Here is a 24818-nt window from a genome sequence, read left to right as displayed (position 1 = left end):
CTTGCCGGGCACTTGCCAAGAAAAAAAATACGATAATCATCAATAATTAGTCAGGTGAATTAATTGCATTAGTAAATGGCATCATAGTGTGTTGAATCATACAGTGGTTTCACTCAATAAACGGTTTAATGTTTGAGATATGGTGATTGCCTTTCGATTTTCTGGTTCTCAAAGTTTCGACGTGTACAACATTGGGGTGAGGGATGCTGCGAATCCGATACGGACCTGCGTATAGAAGTTCAAATTTACTGCACTTACCTTTTAATTTGCTGGATAAATAGTGTGTACGTACTAATATCTTCTGTCCAACGTGAAAGTCGCGGCGTGTACAAACCTGTTTTTGCTGTCTTCTCCGGCGCTCTGCGGCACGTTTGATGTTGTTCAGCGCGCAATGTCAATTATTTCGTGGTGTCGTAGGCGACGATTTTTGGGGAATTCTATTAATTCTTTAATTTTGTTCGGTGGTTCAACGTTTTTCAGTATAACAGTCGGAGATAGCATAGTGGATTCATTTGGAATGGAATTAATTACATCTTGGAATGAGAGTATGTGTGTATCCCAATCAATATGTCTTTTGTGGCAGTATATTCTGCACAGCTTACCAATTTCCTTCATTAATCTTTCACAAGGGTTCGAAGAAGCGTGGTACTTGGATATATAGATCGGAGAAATGTTTCTAGCTCGTAACATGCGTGTCCATACACTACTGCGAAATTGAGATCCATTATCAGAAATTACTTTCATTACATGCCCTACATGAAATAGAAAATGTTTTACAAATGCTTTCGAAACAGTTTTAGCAGTAGCTTTGCGTAACGGAGTGAAAGTAACAAATTTTGAAGTGAGCTCAACAGCGACAAAAATGTAGCAAAAACCTCTGTTAGTTCTCGGAATCGGACCAAAAATATCTACTGCGGCCATGTGTCTTAATTTCACAGGTATAATGGGATATAAAGGAGGAATATGTGAAGTGGTGTCTGATTTAGCTTTCTGGCAAATTTTACAAGACGCTAAAACTCGTCGTATACGTTTCTCCATGTTGGCAAAATAACAGTTCTGTCTCAGTATAAGAAAACATTTTCTTGCTCCGTAATGTGCGTAACTTAAATGAGTGTACCAAATTAGTTTGTTAACCAGTTCGTCAGGAATGCATAATAACCAATTGTTGCTGTCAGGATGAGAGCGGCGAAACAGAATGTCATTGCGTACAGTGTAGTGGTTCCTAATCGTAACATTTTTCTTATCTTGCCAAAGCTGTTTAATTTCTTTCCACACATTGTCTTTGTTTTGTTCTTGTGCTATGTCCTGTAATGACGATGAAATAAAATTTTCAAATGCAACTTGCTGAATGTACATGACACTGAAATTTGCTTTGCAGAAGTGGGTTGCTACGTCTTGCTGATTGTTGCTGAGAGAACGCGATAGTGCGTCTGCTATAACATTTTGTGTACCGGGAATGTGAACAATCGTAAAATTAAATTCCTGTAAATACAGCTTCCATCTACTTAATCTATCGTGAGTGAATTTGGCTGAAAGCAAAAATTGTATGGCTCTATGGTCAGTGTAAACGGTGGTATGTCTGCCATAAAGAAAATGCCTAAATCTCGTGAAAGCCCATACAACACATAATGTTTCAAGTTCTGTAACAGAATAATTTCGCTCAGCAGGTGACAAAATGCGGCTTGCAAATGCGATGTTTTTAATAACTGTTGAACCATCTTCTTCTATTTCCTGGAAAATATGTACGCCTAAAGCGGTGTTGGAACTGTCGGTAGCAATGGAAAAATTTCTAGTAAGATCGGGGTGCGATAACAGTGGAGCATTCAACAGAGCATGTTTCAGGTTCATGAATTCAGAGTGTGCTTGCTTATCCCAAGACCAAATACTGTTTTTACCTGTTAATTGACATAATCGGGGTGTGTCTAAAGCAGAGTGATGAATAAATTTACGAAAAAAATTAATTAAGCCCAAAAAACTGCGTAATTGCTTCTTCGTCGTAGGAACACTAATGTCACGTAGAGCTTGAAGTTTTTCCGGATCGGGCGTAATGCCTTCTGCTGAAATTACGTGTCCAAGAAATTTTATAGAAGTTTTGCCAAAATGCGATTTACTGAGGTTAACTGTAAGTCCTTGTGCATGGAAAGTTTGTAACAGTTGTTCAAGAATCAGATTGTGTTCAGACCAGTTAGCTTCTGCGATAAGAATGTCGTCTACATACGTCGTAATTCTGTCTTTAAGTTCTGTCGGAAGTATTGTGTTCAAACCGCGAATAAAAGCTGCAGAAGAAATAGTTAAGCCGAACGGTAGTTTGCAAAATTGATAACAGTCGCCGAAACAGAGAAAAGCTGTATATTTTCTACAATTCGGATGAAGTTGAATTTGCCAAAATCCCGATTTCAAATCTAATGTAGAATAAATAGCTGTACCATGAAATTTCTGTAAAAGTTCCTCTAATGTCTGTGGTCGATCTGTTTCATTAATAATAATGTCATTAATGTGACGTGAATCAAGTACAAGGCGAAGTGAGCCATCTTTTTTCTTAACAATATGTAGCGGGTTTATGTACGGACTAACTGCTGGTTCTATAATTCCTTGGTCGAGCATATCCTGCAATTCTTTTTTAACCTGTTCTCTGTGAATGTATGGAATAGGATAATGCTTTGCTTTAAATGTGTCATGCGGTTTGACTTGAAATTCATACATAAAGCCGGACATAGTACCAGGAATGTTGTCAAAAACTGGAGCTTGCTGTAAAAGAATTTTGTGTAATTGCGTTCGTTCGTCGTCTGTAATTGCACTACTCTCTTTAACTTTATCGGAAATCATTTGTATTACGTCGTAGTCCATTTCGTCTGGAGTATTATAGTTGTGTACGTACGTATCCGTTAACAATGTGGGATTACAGTCTATGTCACGTGTTGCGGAAATGACCTCTGTGCGGTTAATTGTTTGTTCTTCCGCAGATAATGAGTGCTGAAATTCTAAAGCAAGTTGTACATTTTCATCCTTTAACATTAAATAAGAATTCTGAAAATCAATGACTGCTTCGTGTTGTACCAGAAAATTCGTGCCTAAAATAACGTCTGTTGTCAATAAAGGAACAATCCAAAAATTAGAGTGAAACGTGTGACCTGCGATACAAAATGATAAATGTGTCTGTAATTTAACGTCTACTCCTTTACTCGATACTGCTCCTTTCACTTTTGTTTTGCCTAAAGGTAATGTCGGATAAGTATTCTCTTTGTTGCACTCATTAAAAGTCTCCTCATTTATTACTGATATAGGTGATCCGGAATCAATTACTGCTGAGAATTTCGATGAACCAATTTTAATTTCGATAACAGGATGTGAAATGGTTTTCTGAATAACTGGTCTTTCCTGTAAAAGAGTGTCTCTGATGTCGTCAAAAGTAATTACATTTTCGTGAACAACATTTTGCGTGTCTAAGGTAGTGCTTGTATTATTGCAAGATGCGTCCTGTACATTATCTAGTCAGATTCTATCTGACGTGTTATTATTATTAGGAGGATTCTGTGGCATTTCGACTATTTGAACTGTCCTATTACTTCTTCCAGGCGTGTTACGCTCTGGATGGTACCTACTGTCGGGTTCATTCATGAGAATATGTTCTTGCGTATGATTTTGCTGTTGGTATGACCGACTGTTGTTAGACGTTCGCTGAAAATTGTCTTCATTATTTTTACGTCTGTCGTAATAGTCATTCCTATACGGTGCATTACGATAGGAATTGAAATACTGTCTTCTTTGTACGTAGTTGTTTCCTTGCTGACGTACGTTACTATTTGTTGGAGCTGGGACTATACGTGCACGCGGCGAAACATTAAAGTTTGGTTGACCTTGTAGACTGCATTGTTGGTTACGTATGCTAAGCGGCTGACTTTCATGCTATTGTGGTGGAAAACGTCTATTGTTACCAAAAAATGCGTTTGCTGTTAATTTTACACATACTGATGATTACGATTTTTATCTGTAATTAAAATTACGGCGGTAGTTGTCATTACGGGAGTGCCTGCTGAAAATTGTCACATTCGGTAAAAGATTTGTCATATCGGGTTTTCAGTACAATATTTCTTAATTCTATATAGAGCAATAGTTAAAGAGCAGTTTTGATAGATATAAAGGATAGTAGAAGAGAAGGCAGCAGTGCAGAAAACTAAAGATGAAATAGCACTACTACAGCTCGGGGCCCTATGCTCGCTACGGCACATATTCATTAAAGCGTAATGAATCCCCTGAGGTCATTTACGCACTGCAAATAAATTTTAGCTTTTGTGTTACAGGCAATAGCGGTAAAATTTCAAAGGCAAATTGTTGTATTCGTGCTAATTCAAATTTCTTCATTACAGGCAATGCTGTTGTAAATACAAAAATAAATTGTCGCATCTGGTTCAGAGCTAGTTTCTCCATTACCGATAATAGCGGTGAATGTACAAAGATAAATTGTCGTATACAGTGCAAATCGTGTATCTGTGTTCTGTCATTATTAAATTCTTTACATTTGCTTACAAATGCAAATTGCTCGAAATCTACGTTCTCGTCACTCAGTTTGATAACACGTTCAGGTTTGTGTGTGAATCTGTTCGTCTGTGTCATTTCGGATTTCAAGTTGCGTAGCTTTTCAGATTTTAAGTCGCGTGGCTTTTCGGATTTTAAGTCGCGTAGTTGCTGTAAATTGCTCACATTATACACGCTGCGTGACTCTGACACATGTTCATAAAGTGGCGTCTGTTGTGTATTATTAACAGAAGTGTTTTTCATTTCTGTTACTTCTTGTTGTAAATTTGATAACTTCCTACGTAACGTGTTGTTAGATGAATCGATCTCATTAACTGTCTGCTGTAAATTTTGAAATTCAGGCGTTTGGATAAATGAAACCGGTGCAGTATCGTCTGATTTATTGTCATTAGTATTTTCGATAACATCAATACGACTGGCCAATTCATCACATTTTTCAGTCAGTATTTTAACCTGATCATCGGTTTTAGAATCAGACGCATTAATCTGTTTTTGCAACTTGCGCGTAGTTTCGCTCAGTTTTTTAACATCAGCTTTGATGACATCGCAATCCTGTGTTAGATCTAGTTGTTCGAATCTATCTGTCACTGTTTGAATATTTACTGTGTGTGTATCTGTTTTTGCTTTAAGATCAGAAATTTCATCCTGTAATTCCGCGTTCAATTGTTCTATGGTATTAATTTTGTCGGACACTGTAGTAATATTATTGTCTACATACGTCTTCGCTTTCGCGAATATTTTACGTTTGTCCTCTTGTCTCTGTGCAGTGATTGTTTCCATGACTTGTCGTTTTACTTTGTTTTGATCTTGAATAAATCTGCGGAAACGCGTATTACTGTTCTGTATGTGCTGACTAAAGCGCTCGTTAATCTGAGTGTACTGCTGTTCGAATTTCGCGTCTATCTTTGCGTCCATAGTGCGCGAAAGTTCTACCGTCATTGCTTTAAACTCGTCCTGTAATTGTGCAGCTTTTTCAGAGCATTGTTTAGCGACTCCGCTAATTTCGTCTCTGAGTGTTTCTGTTGCGACTGTTTGCATTTCTCTTAATTCTTGCGCAACAGATTTAATTTCTTCGCTATTTTTTTGTGAACACGCCTCAATTTCCGTGCGCAACTGTTCCTTAGTGTCATGGCACTGCGCGGCAACGTCTCTAATTTGTTCACTAAGCTGTCTGTTCTGTTCCCTAAGTTGTTTGAAATTTTCACTCTGTTGTCGGACCTGTTCACTAAGTTTGTCTTGCTTTTTGTCATTATTGTCAAGCTTTTCGTTTAAGTGTTGTTTGAGTTTTTCATTATCTTGTTTGATATCTACACCAAGATCGTTCTTAAACTGCAGCATTATTGTCATAAATTGATCCAAACTTAAAGTAGCTGTTGCATTCTCAGTACTGTTTAATGGTGTACCTGCAGTTGTCGCGCTTTGTGTGACCATTTGGTCATTTTGCAACTTACAAAAAGGATTATCAGTCGGATGTACACTGTCAGACATTATTTCGGAATTAAATGGATCCGTCATACTCTCACTACACTGATCATTTTCATTCGAAAAATTCGTCTGTACATTACTTGGATTTTCTAAATCGGGTGTGTTAAACTCGGCAGCGCTCATTGCCATAGAGCATTCTGCGTCATCAATTGTCGTCAAGTTAACAGACGAGACAATTGAGTTCGTTTGTTCATCATTAAGGTGAAAGTCATCTTTAGTGGTTGGAATGCACTGATTGTTAGTGAACGCAGGATTGTCATCATTACGTTGCGTATCACAATTACTATCGGTCACGTTGTTTAAGTCGGTAATTTCATTCACAATACTTCGCGATACACTATTCACAGTCTTTCACGGCATTTTTACAATAGTCAAAATTTTTCACAAAACAAATGAGCACAATGCAAAAGCAACACACAAATACAACAAAGCAACAAATTGCCGTTGACCTGTAGAGAGAAAGTCACAAGATTAATAAAAGCGTAGCGCCAAATCCTAATTATACTTAAGCAAATAAGAGCAGATATCTGACTGTTGCTCAAAAGACTCTCAACGAAATACGATCCTGGCAGGGTCGCCAAGTGTAACCTCCCCACCGCAATTTTTAAAAGAAAATAAATTGACAATACTTAATAGAAATGGGGAGCCAAGTGTAACCTCCCTACAAAAATTTTAAAAGAAAAAAAAGGACGATACTAATTAGAAATGCTGATGGACATGGCTCTATGCGTAACCTGCCCACAATGAAATGTACTGACAATGGCAACAAAAAATGTGAAATTCGCAATCTGACTCAAATATAAATCCTTCAAAAAATTAAAGTCCATTCAGTGACAAAAAAAATTCAATTAAACCGAAATATCGGTCTTTGGCCCTGTGTAAAACAATCAGAATTAAAGTCTTACCTCAGAATAAATGGATGTCACATATCTGCTCTTGTTGTTGCGCACCGCTTGGAGGAACTGCATTGCAAATAATAATATTCTCTTTTTTTGTGATTTTAGTGGAGTTTTTCTTCAAAAGAAGTGGAATGAAATGGGAAGTGCAACGAAATCTTGAGTTCAATAAAAAATTAAATTTTTGAGAAAATGCTTTTGAAATAAAAAAAATTATTATTGGGAGACTTGTTGGAGAATAATTACAATAAATAAAATTTTTCATTATCTAATGATTATATTAATTAACAGTATACCTTATTCCTCATCTTGACCATTGTTGCCGACCGCCTACATCACACAACCGCACTGGGCTGCTACTACTGACCGACCGCTCTGCATGACGACTACAGACTGAGTACTGCTCTCAACTAGACAGAGCTACAGACTCGCAACGACTGACTGACTGCTACTCTGCATAGCGACAACTAACTCGCAAAGACTACTACTGACTGAGAACCGCTCGCAACACTCGCGCGGTCAAGCGCATACTCTCTGGTCACAGATGCTACAATGCCTCGCCATCGCTGCTGCGTTACATACGTGTTTCAAACTGCTGTGGTCATAAGTCCCCTAGAACTTAGAACTAATTAAACCTAACTAACCTAAGGACATCACACACATCCATGCCCGAGGCAGGATTCGAACCTGCGACCGTAGCGGTCGTGCGGCTCCAGACTGAAGCGCCTTTAACCGCGCGGCCACACCGGCCGGCACGAAATAATCACAGTTACATCTTTACATTTAAAAACCACAGTAGAATGTTACATAATCACAATTAGAAATGCCTATTTGAACAAAAGAAAAAGAATAGAAATCTAAAGAAAATCACGAAAAAAATTTATATGCGTTATTAGCAATGCCTTCACAACTAACACTCAGATGGGTGACCATCCGGTCTGCCCAGCGCTGTTGGCAAGCGGGGTGCACTCAGCCCTGGTGAGGCAAACTGAGGAGCTACTTGGCTGAGAAGTAGCGGCTCCGGTCTCTGAAACTGACATACGGCCGGGAGAGCGGTGTGCTGACCACATGCCCCGCCATATCCGCATCCAGCGATGCTTGTGGGCTGAGAATGACACGGCGGCCAGTCGGTATCTTTGGGCCTTCCAAGGCCTGTTCGGATGGTGTGTAGTTTAGTCTGCACAACTGATGGCAAACTACCGCAATAAGGCCCGGTATAGTAGCTATAAGCATATGAAATACGCCACCCTCTTCATTTGAACAAATCAATTTTTGATGTTATAAGCTGTGCCTAAAATTTCCAATAAAGATTTTGCTTATCTGAGGTTTCGAATAAACCTGCGATTTTAGTCCACAGATTCCCATATTTCCCGATTGTAATATTTTCATCCTCAGTTTGCCACAAACTCTTTCTTGGACTAAACTGATCAGTTTCTCACGGCGCATATTTCGTGTGCGGGGACGTCGGTCGATTCGACCGAAGGAAACAAACGAATTTGAATTCCACCGATTGTAGTCCGAAGCCTGTACGTTCGGGAGATAAGATCGTCTGCGGTGTGACCGCGCGCCTTGGGGCGTACTGATTTGAAAAGATCGGCCATCTCCGGATGTCGGTCGTCGGAAGAATACACCGATGTCGGAACCAGTCTGCCCACAGCCTTAGACACGCTGCAGTGGACTACCCCGCCAGCTGTCGCCGCTGGGATACTCTCGAAGGGCCACCCACGACAATGCTCTCGAAGAGAAAACGTCAACAACGCACACGAGTCCATATATCCTCACGCTTGCTACACAAGGAATCACCTGACTCCACGTTTACACGGGAGCAGCCGAATCGTCAGCCACCTGCGCTCTTGGAGCTTTGTCGGGGGCCCTGACTTCTGCCTCTGCATCCATAACCGGTGCGGCCGCCCCTGCTGTGGAGCTGGCCAGAGGCCAACCCACCGACTCGTGCGCCCGTATCACTGTGCACACCACACAGCTCTTCGAGACCCGTGTCCACATTCCGGTTGTCGTCATGCATACACTATGTGATTAAAAATATCCAGACGCCAGATGGAAAATATCTTACAAGTTTGTGGCGCCCTCCATCGGTAATGCTGGAATTCAATATGGTGTTGGCCCACCCTTAGCCTTGATGACAGACGCCACTCTCGCAGGCATACGTTCAGTCAGGTGCTGGAAGGTTTCTTGGGGAATGGTAGCCCATCCTTCACGCAGTGCTGCACTGAGGAGAGGTATCGGATGCCGGTCAGTGAGGCCTGGCACGAAGTCGGCGTTCCAAAGCACCCGAAAGGTGTTCTGTAGGATTCAGGTCAGAACTCTGTGCAGGCCAGTCCATTACAGGAATGTTATTGTCAGGTAACCTATCCGCCACAGGCCGTGCCTAACGAACAGGTGCCTGATCATGCTGAAAGATGCGATCGCCATCCCAGAATTGCTCTTCAGCAGTGGGAAGCAAGAAGGTGCTGTGCTGTGATAGTGCCACACAAAACAAGGGGTGCAAGCCCCCTCCGTGAAAAACACGACCACACCATAACACCACCGGCTCCGAATTTTACTGTTGGCACTACACACGCTGGCAGATGAAGTTCACCGGGCATTTACCATACCCACACCCTGCCATCGGATCGCCACATTGCGTACCGTGATTCGTCACTCCACCACAACGTTTTTCCACTGTTCGATCGTCCAGTGTTTAATCTCCTTGAATCAAGCGAGGCGTCGTTTGGCATTTACTGGCGTCATGTGTGGCATATGAGCAGCCGCTCGACCATGAAATCCAAGCTTTCTCTTTACCCGCCTAACTGCCATAGTACTTGCAGTGGATCCTGATGCAGTTTGGAATTCGTGAGTGATGGTCTCGATAGATGTCTGCCCATTACGCAACTGTCTGTGGTCTCTGTCATTCAGCAGACGATGTCGGCCTGTACTCTTTTGTGCTGTACGTGTCCCTTCACATTTCCACTTCACTATCGCGTCAGAAACAGCGGACCTAGGGATGTTTAGGAGTGTGGAAATCTCGCATACAGACATACAACATAAGTCACACCCAATCAGCTGGCCGCGTTCGAAGTCCGTGAGTTCTTTGGAACGCCCCATTCTGCTCTCACGGTGTCTAATGACTACCGAGGTCGCTGATATGGAGTACCTGGCAATAGGTGGCAGCGCAATGCACTTAATATGAACAACGTACATTTTTGGGGGTGTATGGATACTTTTGCTCACATATTGTACATACATACATTAATCCATAGATCATGAATACGACTGTTCGTAATGATGTGGAAAGTGTCACTTTTACATAAATTATCCTTACACAAAATAATTAATTAATTTTTTTACAGTCACTACTTCATATCTAAAACTTCATTTACTTAGTAGAAGGAGTTCTCATTCAGAAATTCTTTTAATTTGCTTTTAAAAGTTGTTTGGCTATCTGTAAGACTTTTAATGCTATTTGGCAAATGACCAAAGATTTTTATGGCAGCATAATTCACCCCTTTCCGTGCCAAACTGATATTTAATCCAGAAGATGATCCTTTTTTCTAGTGTTGTAGCTATGCACTTTACTGTTATTTTTTAACTGAGATGTCTTATTAATGACAAATTTCGTAAGTGAATATATGTAATGCGAAGGTACTGTGAATATCCTGAGCTCCTTAAGTAAATGTCTGCGAGGTGATCTTGGGTGGGCTCCAGCTATTATTCTGATTACATGCTTTTGTGCAATGAATACTTTCTCTCTTAATGACGAATTGCCCCAAAATATGATGCCATATGAAAGCAGTGAATGAAAATAGGCATAGTAGGCTAATTTACTGATATGTTTCTCACCAAAATTTGCAATAACTTTAATAGCATAAGTAGCTGAACCTAACTGTTTCAATAGATCATCAATGTATTTCCTCTACTTCAATTTCTCATCAATGCACACACCCAGAAATTTTGAATATTCTGTCTTAGCAACAGACTTCTGTTCATAGTCTATATTTATCAATGATGTTATGCCATTTACTATACAGAATTGTATAAACTGTGTTTCCCCAGAATTTAGTGAGAGTCCCTTTGCAGATAACCATTTAACAATTTTCTGAAATACATTATTTACAATTTTCTTAGCTGATTCTTGCTTGTTGGGTGTGATTACTATATTTGTATCATCAACAAAAGAACTAAATTTTCACCTTCATGAATATAGATGGCAACTCATTAATGTATATTAAGAACAATAAGGGACCCAAGACTAACCCTGTGGGACACCATTCTTGATATGTCCCCAGTTAGCGCACTCTGCTGATTTTTGAAGACTGTCTGTACTGTTAATTCTAACTTTCTGCATTCTTCCAGTTAAATATGAATTAAACAATTTGTGCACTGTCCCATTCATACCACAATACTTAAGCTTATCTAGAAGAATTTCATGACTCATATAGTCTGAAGCCTTTGAGACGTCTGAAGCTTCACTTCTGTTGCTTCCCCCAGTTTGTGAAGATTCTGCTCCCAGCAGAACTTGACTTGTGTTCATTTCGTAAAACATATGCAACACTACCTTCTGGCGCCGGCCAGGGTGGCCGAGCGCTTGTAGGCGCTAGAATCCGGAACTGCGCGACCACTACAATCGCAGTTTCGAATCCTGCCTCGGGCATGGATGTGTGTGATGTCCTTAGGTTAGTTAGGTTTAAGTAGTTCTAAGTTCTAGGGGACTGATAACCTCAGAAGTTAAGTCCCATAGTTCTCAGAGCCATTTGAACCATTTGAACTACCTTCTGGCGCGTTGAAACTATGGTAATGGATGAGAAATGAAATTCCGAAATGATCTGCCAGCAACCAGTTCTTAGTTGATTATTCATTGTTGCCCAGTTACATATTTTTAAGTGACCCTGTTCCTTCTCCACACCCAACCAGTAGGGCTGAAATGTTATCAGGACTGTCACCCATTAGCCAACGACCCCAGAATCCATGGTAGGTTGTACAAATATTTCCAATAATCTTCCAAGTCATCACTTTCACACCTCATGTAGAAATGCAAGGAGGATGGTTATCCCAGTGCATTTCCAGATTGGGTGTAATGTGTTGAATTTACTCCACATCCAAACAGCCCACACTACACATGTCATCCCCTTCCCTTCCTCAACTCTCACTACGACTCCTATTAGTCAAATGTCATCACGACTGTCAAGAATCGGCCTAATAACAGAATACTTTGGATTGAGACTACTATATTCGTTTTTTTATTATTTTTATGTGTTCTAGATTTGTGCCACCACAATTGCTAGGAGTATCTTACCACCACACCAGTTCTCTCCTTAGTCATATGTCTCTCACATACTGAAATTTCTCCAGGCATTCCAGAAGCATGCTAGAACACACACCCTACATAAATAATTACATTTCACAAGTATTCTTTGAGACTTAGTACCAATGTTTACCTCTCATCATTATAATACAATGAGCAAGTTACAATGAAAATTTGTTTCATGCTATTTTTCGCCAGATTTGGTAGTGTAACATGCTAATTGCCCAAAACTTTTCGTTCTTATCTACTAAAGCCTTAATGTTTCAGACAACTGTTAACAAGAAAAAGTGGACTATATGTTAATTTATTTCACTGATTGCAGATTGCAATGATAATGGATGGTAAAAAGAAAGAAAAATATCGTATAAATAATGAAGCATTGCAACAAATTTCAAATATAATTGTCTCACAGTATTATAAATAAGGCTCCCTGCCACACTTGAGTTTAACTTCCAGTCAAACCTGATCTATGAAATTAGCACTATGAAAACTGTAAGTTTTTTGCTTCTACTTCAGTTTTTCTATGGTCTCGTAGCATGTATTATTATAGTGCACTTTCAATATTTTGATCTACTAGTTTTTGTTTAAGAGAAAGTGTTTGACTGATACAATGACTTTTTCGGTGTATTATAATCAATGGCTGTTATATTCATGAACTGTGAAAGAAAAGACTTTTCTTGATGGAAGAGATTTTGTGGATCTAATTTCATTATAAAATTTTAAAAAAATAATTTAGTACAGAAAAAGTTATAATATTGGAAATATGAACTGCTAACGCCGAAGAAGCAAAGTCCAACAAAAGAGAACTTACTAGTTATTTCACAGGCTGCATTCCCTGTATTTAATCAAATCTGTATTAATCATAGCACTGAATTCTTTCTGTGTTGCAGTTGCAGGATGCATTGTGCAAAAACTGTGGTTATATCAGGGAACTATATATTTTAGGATTAGAACATACATTTGTTACCAGTGTGTCTTAAATTGCAAAGTTTAAGTAAAGAATTTCAGTTAATAAACAACATATCAACATTTCTTCATCGCAGCTCATAAACAAGATGAAAAAATGCCACCTCAAACTGATGAAAATGGTGTATCAGGAATGAGGTCATTTCTGTTTTTTTTTTTTTTTTATTAAATGTGTCCCTAAGTATACAATATGTCTGTCCACATCTAAATACAGTGAGAATTAACTGTCATTCCTTTTTACTAGTGTCTAATGCATTACACACTTGTAGACTACGATATGATCAATATTCGTTTATTTTTAGCATTGCATCACCATAAATATTGCTGTAATTGTTGCAGCAGCATGTATTAGTTCTGTGGAGAAATGCATAAAGTTTAACAGCCTATGGTTGTGTCAACATTTCTTTCAAGGCTGTAGTCAATACTTTTGTCTTGATAGCCTTAATGACTGTATTTTTTTATCTATACCTTTCCTTATTTAAAAAACAAATGCCATAGCATTTTTTGTTTTACATTATTAGAACTATAAAGAACAAATTAATGCACCAGAAGATATTTTTTGCACTGTAATATTGTATGAGAAAAGCGCTGTGTGTAAAATAAAAACGAAAGATTTTAAAAATTAGTTTCAAGACTACATTGCTTGGTGGTCATTGTTAAATCAGTTAAATTAAATGGAAATAAAAAATCTGATATTTCACTGATTAATAATATACTTAAAAGATTCTTGTTGGTCATGTTGTGAGGGTAATTCTTTTTTATACTAAACTTAATAGTGGCAGCTAGATAGGAAAGTCATACACAACCTAAGATCAACTTTATTTTAAACAAAAGACTTGGAGTAGATTCACCTTTGTAGAAGTAATTTATTTTCATTCATTTCAGAAAAAAGTAATCCAAACTTAAGTTATGTAGTATATACAATATTGGTACATAAAAATCATGACTTTAATATTTGTTACAGTTTGCTATATCCTCATTTCAAACAGTTCATAAGCATTTATCAAGAGAATATAAGGTTTTACCCAAAATTAAATCTGACATAAAAAAACTAAGCCAAATCTAAGAGAGAAGAACTGTCAGTCAAATTTGTTGTGATACAGATGTGTAAACATTGTTTTAAGTTTAAAATGAACTGAGTTGGCTAAACACCAAATTGGCTATCCACACATAAACATTTATTAGTAAAGCACAGCAGTGGTAAAGGCTAGTGATATCACCACAAATCTATCAACACTGTTACCAGCCTCTTTATTACTATAAATTCAGTAACACATTTTCTTGATATTGCTATTCAAAATAATTGTCATAAATTCTGTACCTGTTCAGAAGAGTTTTCCACATCAGAGTTACAGATGTTTTGAAGCACTATTTTTACCAATAATAATTATGTATGTAGTTTACATGAAAGTGTTTGTATAGAGATTCAAATATAAACAACAGATTTCAGTACATTTGAAATGAAATTTTTGAGATCGATTCACTAGAAAAAAATGGTTTATTTTTGATACTAAACAAGAAGTAATCTGAACTTTTCTTGTAAGTTGTAAATATAATGTATACACACTGTTACAAAAAGCTCTACATCTCAAAAATTTGTGATATCTTACTGGTCTATCCATTTTCAAAAAATGTATAAAGTAATCAAATTGTAGAGAGCTATTTTCCTTTCTTCAAGAATTAATGTTCCCCCAAAAATAGTTGTAGAAAAGGAAAGAAAGGACAGTTCCTGAGCATACGTACTACAAGAATGATACTGTCAGTTTGAAAGTAATATCAGTATCGTTCCTGTTGAGCACAAAAGTTAGCGCAGTTGCCTAGCAACTTAATAAGCAGCTCATTTTTTGTGTTTAAGTGTGTGAACAGCCATCAGTAGATTCGTAAAATGTACAGGCTTAATAACACTGGAAAAATAACAAACCATGGAGTTGTTGGTGTCGTGGCCATATACAGTTCTTTGATTAACTGTTAAATGTAGACTCGTAATAAATCAAACCTTAGCAAGGTCCTGCTGCCATGATCAGGTTTCAGTAGACCAGGAAAATGAATACGGTCATGAGTGACAGTATGTGTCTGACATCAACCGTAAGAAACTCCAGGACGTATTTCCCAAGTAATAATATTGCTTTTAACGTTAACATTTATTGTGGAGTGGATATTATTTAGAATTACAAAACGCTGTTTACCATTAATGGTGTTTGAAGCCATTTATCATTGAACACGCAGTTGGCTGATTTGCTTTGCTTCAGATTCTTCTCTCAGATACAGAACCCTTTTTTGCCATTACAAGTAATTACTAAGCAGACGAAAAGCATGGCACAAAGCGTACCTACATTGGATGTGCACTGTACCATCAGTACGATTACCAACCCAAATGACCCATTGTCCGCATCTTCGTGGTGCGCTGGCGTTTTCATCAGGACTTGCCTTCTAGTTTTTCCTTTTCCGCCAACTCTTTCAGTATTGCTTCCCTCTCTCGTAATTCCTTGCCTTCCCAGTGCCTCACCTTCAAATCAGCAAAGAACCTGAAACAGACATCACTCACTATGGCTCCACCCATTACTCGAACGTGACATGTGTGATAATATTGGTACACGTGTATACGTGCCGCATCTCAAAAGAAAGTCCCAACTGGCTGTAAGTACACTGCTGGTTATTAGTACTGCAGAATCCTGACGTCGACCTGCAACAAACACCAGGCTGGCATGAAGTGCACTACACGCTTGGAGCTGCAATTGATTAGCAGTTTCGTGCAGCAACACAGGGCAGGTAAGAGTCATGCAATCCATGTTCTCCGAATAGATTGATTCAGGTGCCCCTACCGATGTGCCCCTACTGTCATCTCAACTATGTAAATGTTATAATACAGATTACAAGTTATTCTGACAACTCTAAGTAGACGATAGTTTAAGTCGTACCCTGGTACGAAGTTACATAGGCTCAACAAACGAATGACCTACCCTTCAAAAACCAGGTGCGATTTTTCATATTCTACAGTCCGCTATGTGTGAACTATTACTGCTACAGAAAGAAATGAACAACACATTTTTGTAGGAAATTTAATATAGTTAAATTTTGTACTGGGTTATGTTTTCGCTAGAGGCAGTAGTTTCAGGACTATTGAGGAGAAACGCACTGTACAAAAATTTCCGACTACACGAACTATTCCCAATATTCGACCGTTTCTATTGCGGGGAGATACAGATAGACAGAGAGAGATAGACAGCCAGACAGCAAAGCCATTATGTCGGGGTTCCAATTCTAGAGACTGAGGCATGGAACCCTGAAAGCAATAATTTTACCTCCTGCTGCGTACATTCATGCAAAGATGTTTGATGTGAAGGATTTGTAAAAGTGTACAGCCAACGTAAATACGCTCTCGGATGAACAAACAGTACGGTAGTAGTTGTCTGAACCGTCCGAGTATTTACGCGTGGGTGGCAAAATTCAAACGAGGCCTCGAACGTGCGACCAACTCCACAGCTCAGGGCGTGTGACACCAGCGTCCGACTCAGCACTGCCAGCTCTTACTGTCTGATCCACTTATCCAAGACGACCGACAACTCACAGTTAAAAAATCAGCCGAAAAACGCGAGTTAGTGTCGGTACAGCTCACTGCACCACAGTCCACCCCCGGTAGCTGAGTGCTCAGCGCGACACAATGTCAATCCTAAGGGCCCGGTTCGATTCCAGGCTGGGTCGGAGATTTTCTCCACTCAGGGACTGGGTGTTGTGTTGTCTTAATCATCATCATTTCATCCCCATCGACACGCAAGTCGCCGAAGTGGCGTCAAATCGAAAGACTTGCACCCGGCGAATGGTCTACTCGACGGGAGGCCCTAGTCACACGACATTATTTATATACTACACCACACAGAAGAAGAAGACTTTTGCATGGTCGGTTCCCAGAGAGCTTACCGTTCATCACAAGAGACACACACTTTGCCTCTGAGGCAAGTTCAGAAATACTTTGCAGTAACGAAGGTGATGGCACTATTGAACAGAATTTTCACCTGCTACAAAAACTGGATACATCATTTTAAGCCAGCAGCTAAGCGTCAAAGCATGCAATCGAAACACCCTGAATTACAAACGCAGCCATCGGCTGATAACATCATGTTTCATGTCGATCATCTTCTGGAGTGAACCCATTCCAGTTATCTGGGATATTTTTTTTTATGAACACATCATCAACAGCCTTTCATATTGAGCTGCAACTGAGAAAAAAGCCAAGCCCGTGATGAAGAGAGGAAATGTCCAGGACTGCAAAAGAAAGGTGTCCTGCTTCTTCTACAAGTGGATGTGTGTCATGTCCTTAGGTAAGTTAGGTTTAAGTAGTTCTAAGTTCTAGGGGACTGATGACCTCACATGTTATAAGTCCCACAGTGCTCAGAGCCATTTGAACAGGTGACACGTACGTAAGCAGCCTGTCTGATTACATGCATCTACTCATGTCCACTGTGCAATCCGACGGACTTGGGCAGTTTCAAAACGACAATGCGACTCCCTATACGTGCAGAATTGCTACAGAATGCCTCCAGGAACACTCTTCTGAGTTTAAACACTTTCGCTGTCCACCAAACACCCCAGACATGAACATTACTGAGCATATTTGGGATGCCTTGCAACGTACTGTTCAGAAGAGACCTCCGCGCCCTCGTAATCTCACGGATTTATGGACAGCCCTGGTGTCAATTCGCTCCATAACTACACTACTGGCCATTGAAATTGCTACACCACGAAGATGACGTGCTACAGGCGCGAAAATTAACCGACAGGAAGAAGATGCTGTGATGTGCACATGATTAGCTTTTCAGAGCATTCACACAAGGTTGGCGCCGGTGGCGACACCTACAACGCGCTGACATGAGGAAAGTTTCCAACCGATTTCTCATACATAAACAGCAGTTGACCTGCGTTGCCTGGTGAAACGTTGTTGTGAAGCATCGTGTAAGGAGGAGAAATTCGTACCATCACGTTTCTGTCTTTGATAAAGGTCGGATTGTAGCCTATCGCGATTGCGGTTTATCGTATTTGCGACATTCCTGCTCGCGTTGGTCAAGATCCAATGACTGTTAGCAGAATATGGAATCGGTGGGTTCAGGAGCGTAATACGGAACGCCGAGCTGGATCCCAATGGCCTCGTATCACTGGCAGTCGAGATGACAGGCATCTTATCCGCATGGCTCTAACGGATCGTGCAGCCACGTCTCGATCCCTGAATCAACATATGGGGACGTTTGCAAGACACCAACCATCTGTACGAACAGTTCGACGACGTTTTTAACAGCACGGACCATCACCTCGGAGACCGTGGCTGCGGTTACCCTTGACACTGCATCACAGACAGGAGCGCTTGCGATGGTGTACTCGACTACAAACCTGGGTGCACGAATGGCAAAACGTCATTTTTTCGGCTGAATCCAGGTTCTGTTTACAGCATCACGATGGTCGCATCCGTGTTTGGAGATATCGCGATGAACGCACATTGGAAGCATGTATTCGTCATCGCCATACTGGCGTATCACCCAGCGTGATGGTATGGGGTGCCATCGGTTACACGTCTCGGTCACCTCTTGTTCGCATTGGCACTTTGAACAGTGGACGTTACATTTCAGATGTGTTACGACCCGTGGCTCCACCCTCCATTCGATGCCTGTGAAACCCTACATTTCAGCAGGATTATGCACGACTGCACGTTGCAGGATCTGTACGGGCGTTTCTGGATACAGAAAATGTTCGACTGCTGCCCTGGACAGCACATTCTGCAGATCTCTCACCAACAGAAAACGTCTGGTCAATGGTGGCCGAGCAACTGGCTAGTCACAATACGCCAGTCACTACTCTTGATGAACTGTGGCATCGTGTTGAAGCTGCATGGGCAGCTGTACCTGTACACTCCATCCGAGCTCTGTTTGACTCAATGCGCATACGTATCAAGGCCGTTATTACGGCCAGAGGAGGTTGTTCTGGGTACTGATTTCTCAGCATCTATGCACCCAAATTGCGTGAAAATGTAATCACATGTCAGTTCTAGTATAATATTTTTATCCAAAGAATACCCGTTTATCATCTGAATTTCTTCTTGGCGTAGCAATTTTAATGGCCAGTAGTGTACTACAGACATTACTGGAGTCCATGCCACGTTATACTGCGGCAGTTCCGCGTGCTCGCTGGGGCCCTACAGGATATTAGGCAGGCGTGCCAGTTCTTTGGCTCTTCAGTGTGTACGGTGTTGCAGTTTTACTAGCCAGCAGTGTAACGTACCAAGTACCAGAGGCTCAGTCGCGGGCCGAACCCTCGCCTCACCTGTCCTTGACGTGCTTCAGCACCTGCCGCTCGGCCTCGGTGAGTCCCTCTCGCAGCGTCCTCAGGTTCAAGCGCAGCACCTCCCTGCAGTTGGCCCCTACGAGGTGCATCGCCTGGCCCTCGCGCGTCAGCGCGTGGTATACAGCGAGCTTACCCAGCTCCACACCCTGGCTCTGGGAACAAAAAGCGCCAGAGGTGGACTGGACTGGGCTATGTTCAGAGGCGCCATTACATTACGTCAGTAACATTCCGTGGGATGTAGGGAAACAAGGAAAAGGAGAGAATCGAAGTGCTGAGACGTGGCGCTATAGAAGGATTGTGAAAGTTAGGTGGACTGACTAGACTAGGGGTTCCCAACAAATTTTGCTCGAGGACCCCCTCATAGAGCACCGGGAAAACGAGAGAATTGAAGTGCTGAGACGTGGTGCTATAGAAGGATTGTGAAGGTTAGGTGGACTGACTAGGGGTTCCCAACAAATTTTTCTCGAGGACCACCTCATAGAGCACCGGGAAAAGGAGAGAATTGAAGTGTTGAGACGTGGTGCTATAGAAGGATTGTGAAAGTTAGGTGGACTGACTAGACTAGGGGTTCCCAACAAAATTTTCTCGATTCCCCCTCATAGAGCATGACTAGTTCCTTATCATATCACAGTATCAAGTACCTAAAAAAGCCAAATTAAGAGTCTTTTTGTACGTTTTCTATTTTTGTTACTTAGAAAAAACGTTGACATGTTCATTGTTGAAAAAATATTGAGCTTAAAACTTTTTCAATTTAGCTATTGTTGTTGTTGTTGTCGTCTTCAGTCCTGAGACTGGTTTGATGCATCTCTCCATTCTACTCTATCCTGTGCAAGCTTCATCATCTCCCAGTATCTACTGCAACCTACATCCTTCTGAATCTCCTTAGTGTATTCATCTCTTGGTCTTCCTCTACGATTTTTACCCTCCACGCTGCCCTCCAGTACTAAATTGGTGATCCCTTGATGCCTCAGAACATGTCCTACCAACCGGTCCCTTCTTCTTGTCAAGTTGTGCCACAAACTCCTCTTCTCCCCAATTCTGTTCAATACCTCCTCATTAGTTAAGTGATCTACCCATCTAATCTTAAGCATTCTTCTGTAGCACCACATTTCGAAAGCTTCTATTCTCTTCTTGCCATCATTGTTATTGTTAAATTCTTGATTATTGCTCAAAATCTTTGTCTTCAAATCTGGGAGTTTAGTATAATAAACTCCTTTAAAAAAAATTTAGTACGAACTGAAAATGACGGGTCCGGCCTCTGTGGCCGAGCGGTTCTAGGCGCTTCAGTCTGGAACCGCGCGACCGCTACGGTCGCAGGTTCTAATCCTGACTCAGGCATGGATGTGTGTGATGTCCTTAGGTTAGTTAGGTTTAAGTAGTTCTAAGTTCTAGGGGACTGAAGACCTCAGATGTTAAGTACCATAGTGCTCAGAGCCATTTTTTTGAAAATGACAGGAAAAAATTAAAAGTGGGTGTATTGGTCTTTCAGGTGTACTACACTTCCGATTGCATTGAGTAGACATGTGTGAAAAATAAGAAAACACTAATTTCATACAAGCTATTATTTACTTGAAAAAATACAGTTACAACAGAGTACTCCATTAGTATACAGTTAGTTTTAATTTTCAGTTTTTAACGAGATGACATCAATCTGACCTTTCAGTCCATTATTTCTGAAATATTAGGTTCCAAACTTGAAACTTTCACGTTCTGTGAAAGCACTGTCAATAAATTAACAATGGCCGATTGTCGTGTGAAATGCGACTTTCTGCGTTAAGTGACTGTCAGTTGTCAGCTGCAAAGAGGCAGCGCGCGCAGTCTAACGGCATACAGCGGAACTATTTGCCTCTATCTAATTCTAGTTTTGCACTAGAGTGTGCTAGTGTCAGTTGGCTCTAGGAAGACGCTAGACGTGGAAGTTAGCGTTCTCTAACACTCTGCTCATGCAGGAAGCGGCCAAAACAAAAAATCTGTTATCATACGAAATATTTTTAATACATTTTTTATTCTAATAGCATCTTGCGGACCCCTCTAGCATAGCTCCCGGACTCCTGTTGGTCCGCGGATCACCTGTTGGGAACCATTGGACTAGACAAACAAAAGGACAGGAGCCACATTACTAACTGTCTGGTTGCGGTAACAGGTACAAGTATGGCAACGATGTCAGAAATAAATGGTATCAGTATCAAATGGTACGTGATGCGGTACAGAGAGAACTCGGTGACAAGAAAAGGAAGGATACAAAGCCAATATCTTACAAACTAATGGCTACGCCTATTATACAAGGCGTGTTTCTTAAGTAAGTGCCGTTTTGAAATTAAAAAAAGACGTGCTAAGGTATCTCAATAATTTTATTTTTACACGAAAGCCTGTACCTTAATCTACTTTTCTACATAATTTCCGCCAATATTGAGGACTTGTCATAACGTTGTGCCAGCTTTTGAATACCCTCCTCATAGAAGTCTGCCGCCTGACTTGTCAGCCACTGCATCACCACTGATTTGACTTCGTCATCGTCTTGAAGATGTTTTGAAGGTGTTTCTTCAAGTGCAGGAACAGATGGCAGTCACTGGGCGCAAGATCGGGGCAGTACGGAGGATGATCTAGAGTTTCCCACCGAAAAGATGTGGTGAGATCTTTGGTCTGATTCGCCACATGCGGACGGGCATTGTCTTGCAGCAAAACGATGCCCTTGCTCAATTTGCCACGTCTTTTGTTCTGAACTGAACGGCGCAGGTAGTGCAATGTCTTACAGTAAGCTGCAGCATAGATTGTCTCATTACGAGGCAGAAATTTCACAAGCAATACTCCTTTTCTGTCCCAAAAAACTGTGCACATGATTTTCCGGGTGCAAATTGTTTGCTTAAACTTCACTTTTCTGGGTGAATCTGAATGTCGCCATTCCATGGACTGTTGCTTTGATTCTGGTGTGACGTACGCCACCCTCATTTCATATCCCGTAACAATTTGGCTTAAGAAATCATCACCGTCGCTGTGGTACCGCTCAAGGAAAGTCAGTGCACTGTCTAAACGTTTGGTTTTGTGCACAGCCGTCAATATTTTCGGTACCCAACGTGCGCACAATTTTCGGTAATTCGAGTGCTCGGTCACAATGCCGTACAAAACAATACGAGAAACATTAGGAAGATCATCCCGCAAGGAGGAAATCGTAAAGCGTCTGTTTTCTCTCACCTTACTGTCCACTTCCTGCACCAAACTTTCATTAACGACCGTAGGACGTCCACTCCGTTGTTCATCGTGCACATTTGTGCGGCCATCTTTAAATGCTCTCACCCACTTTCTCACCATTCCATCACTCATAATGTTTTCTCCGCAAACTGCACAGAGCTCACGATGAATATCGATCGCTTTTATGCCTTTAGCACTAAGAAATCTTATAACAGCCCGTACTTCACAGTCGGGGGGACTCTTGATTATCGGAGGCATGGTTCAAATGGCTCTGAGCACTATGGGACTTAACAGCTGAGGTCATCAGTCCCCTAGACTTAGAACTACTTAAACCTAACTAATCTAAGGACAATACACACATACATGCCAGACGCAGGATTCGAACCTGCAACCATAGGTCCCAGACTAAAGCGCTTACAACCGCTCGGCCACCACGGCCGGCTATCGGAGGCATCTTAAACACTCAGTACACAACGTAAACAAGGAAGAATCAGACCGTAATGGCGTCAGTGCGTAGATTAAGGTACAGGCTTTCATGTAAAAATAAAATTATTGAGATATCTCGTATATGAAAGCAGATCTTGGACATAGACTGAGAAAGACAAGAGATGAACACTCTCACCTGGAATGCAATTTTTATGGAAAGTTAAGAGATCAAATACACAACACTATTATAATAGAAAGACCGAATGTATATTGCCGGCCGCTGTGGCCGAGCGGTTCTAGGCGCTTCAGTCCGGAGCCGCGCTGCTGCTACGGTCGCAGGTTCGAATCCTGCCTTGGGCATGGATGAGTGTGATGTCCTTAGGTCAGTTAGTTCTAAGTCTAGGGGACTGATGACCTCAGTAGTTAAGTCTCATAGTGCTTCGAGCCATTTGAACCATTTGAATGTGTACTGCATAAATAAAAATCAGGACATAGATACGTGAAACGGAAACAATGCATCAACAGGATGGCGAAGACAGATTAGTTAAACAAGTAACCAATTATAAACCAACAGGAATGGGAAAGTAGGAACACCAAGGAACAGTTGGCTTCAGTGGAGACACGCCAGGTTGCGAGTCTACTCCATGAAGTGAAGAAGAAGAAGAAGAAAAGATAAGAAGTGAGGATGTTCTGAGAAAGGGAACATGTGGAAAACATTGACACGGACAAGAGGAGGAATGAGCGGACGTGTGTTAAGACTTCAAGGAACAACGTCCATGGTAATTGACAGAGCTGTAACGAGTAAAGTTTGTATGAGAAGACAGAGATTGGTATATGCCAAATAAATGTTTGAGATTGTTGGGTGTAAGTGCCACTGTGAGATGAACAGGTTGGCAGAGAAGAGAAATTCATGGCAGGACACATCAAAACCAATCACATGACTGAAAAAATCGAAAAAAATCTAGGCAGTCCAAAGAGATGGGTCTCTGGAATGTGGAGATAAGTCAAGGATGTACGTTTGATTTAATATAAGTGCAAGTCAGCGAAATGATTTCGTGCTACTGTAGTATGGAGGCAATTCTAACCATAGAATAACTTAAGGCACTGAATTTAAGAGTTTTCCTAAAGACGCTATACAGTGGAGTATAAGCAGTTGATCAGTGGAAAGTTCTTCAATTTAATGTTAAGCTTCAACACGATATCTACATGACATATAACGCACTCTGAAAGATTGTCTCTGACTCCATTCTGCACTAAAGCACAAAAGTTTTGTAGAGGTTGCATTCGGTCCTGGTCTCGTATTCATGTTTTCACAGTTTTATAAGCAAAGAGAAATTTTGAGAACGGCAAGGGTATTAATGAATATACACTATGCGATCAAAAGTATCCGGACACCTAGCCGAAAAAGACTTACAAGATCGTGGCGCTCTCCGCTGATAATGCTGGAATTCAATATGGCGTTGGCCCACCCTTCGCCTTGATGGCAGACGCTACTCTCGCAGGCATACGTTCAATCAGGTGCTCGAAGGTTTCTTGGGGAATGGCAACCCATTCTTCACGGAGTGCTACACTGAGGAGAGGTATCGATGTTGGTCGGTGAGGCCTGGCACGAAGTCGGCGTTCCAAAACATCCCAAAAGTGTTCTATATGATTCATCTAAGGACTCTGTGCAGGCCAGTCCATTACAGGTA

General features: G+C 40.9%; 1 protein-coding gene across 1 annotated transcript in view; it reads right to left on the bottom strand.

Annotated features, from left to right (window-relative positions):
* Window positions 1–14028: 14028 nt before the first annotated feature.
* LOC124553951 (L-galactose dehydrogenase-like) overlaps window positions 14029–24818 on the bottom strand; it is a 94332-nt gene continuing 83542 nt past the window's right edge. The window contains exons 7-8 of the mRNA XM_047127966.1: window positions 19492–19664; window positions 14029–15707 (exon numbers count right to left, since the gene is read on the bottom strand). Coding sequence (XP_046983922.1) covers window positions 15599–15707; window positions 19492–19664 — 282 coding nt within the window. The 3' untranslated portion in view covers window positions 14029–15598. The remainder of the gene's footprint in view (window positions 15708–19491; window positions 19665–24818) is intronic.

Source organism: Schistocerca americana, chromosome 11 (genome assembly GCF_021461395.2).
Source record: "Schistocerca americana isolate TAMUIC-IGC-003095 chromosome 11, iqSchAmer2.1, whole genome shotgun sequence".
NCBI classification, from domain to species: domain Eukaryota; kingdom Metazoa; phylum Arthropoda; class Insecta; order Orthoptera; family Acrididae; genus Schistocerca; species Schistocerca americana.
This window is presented reverse-complemented; position numbering and strand designations above follow the sequence as displayed.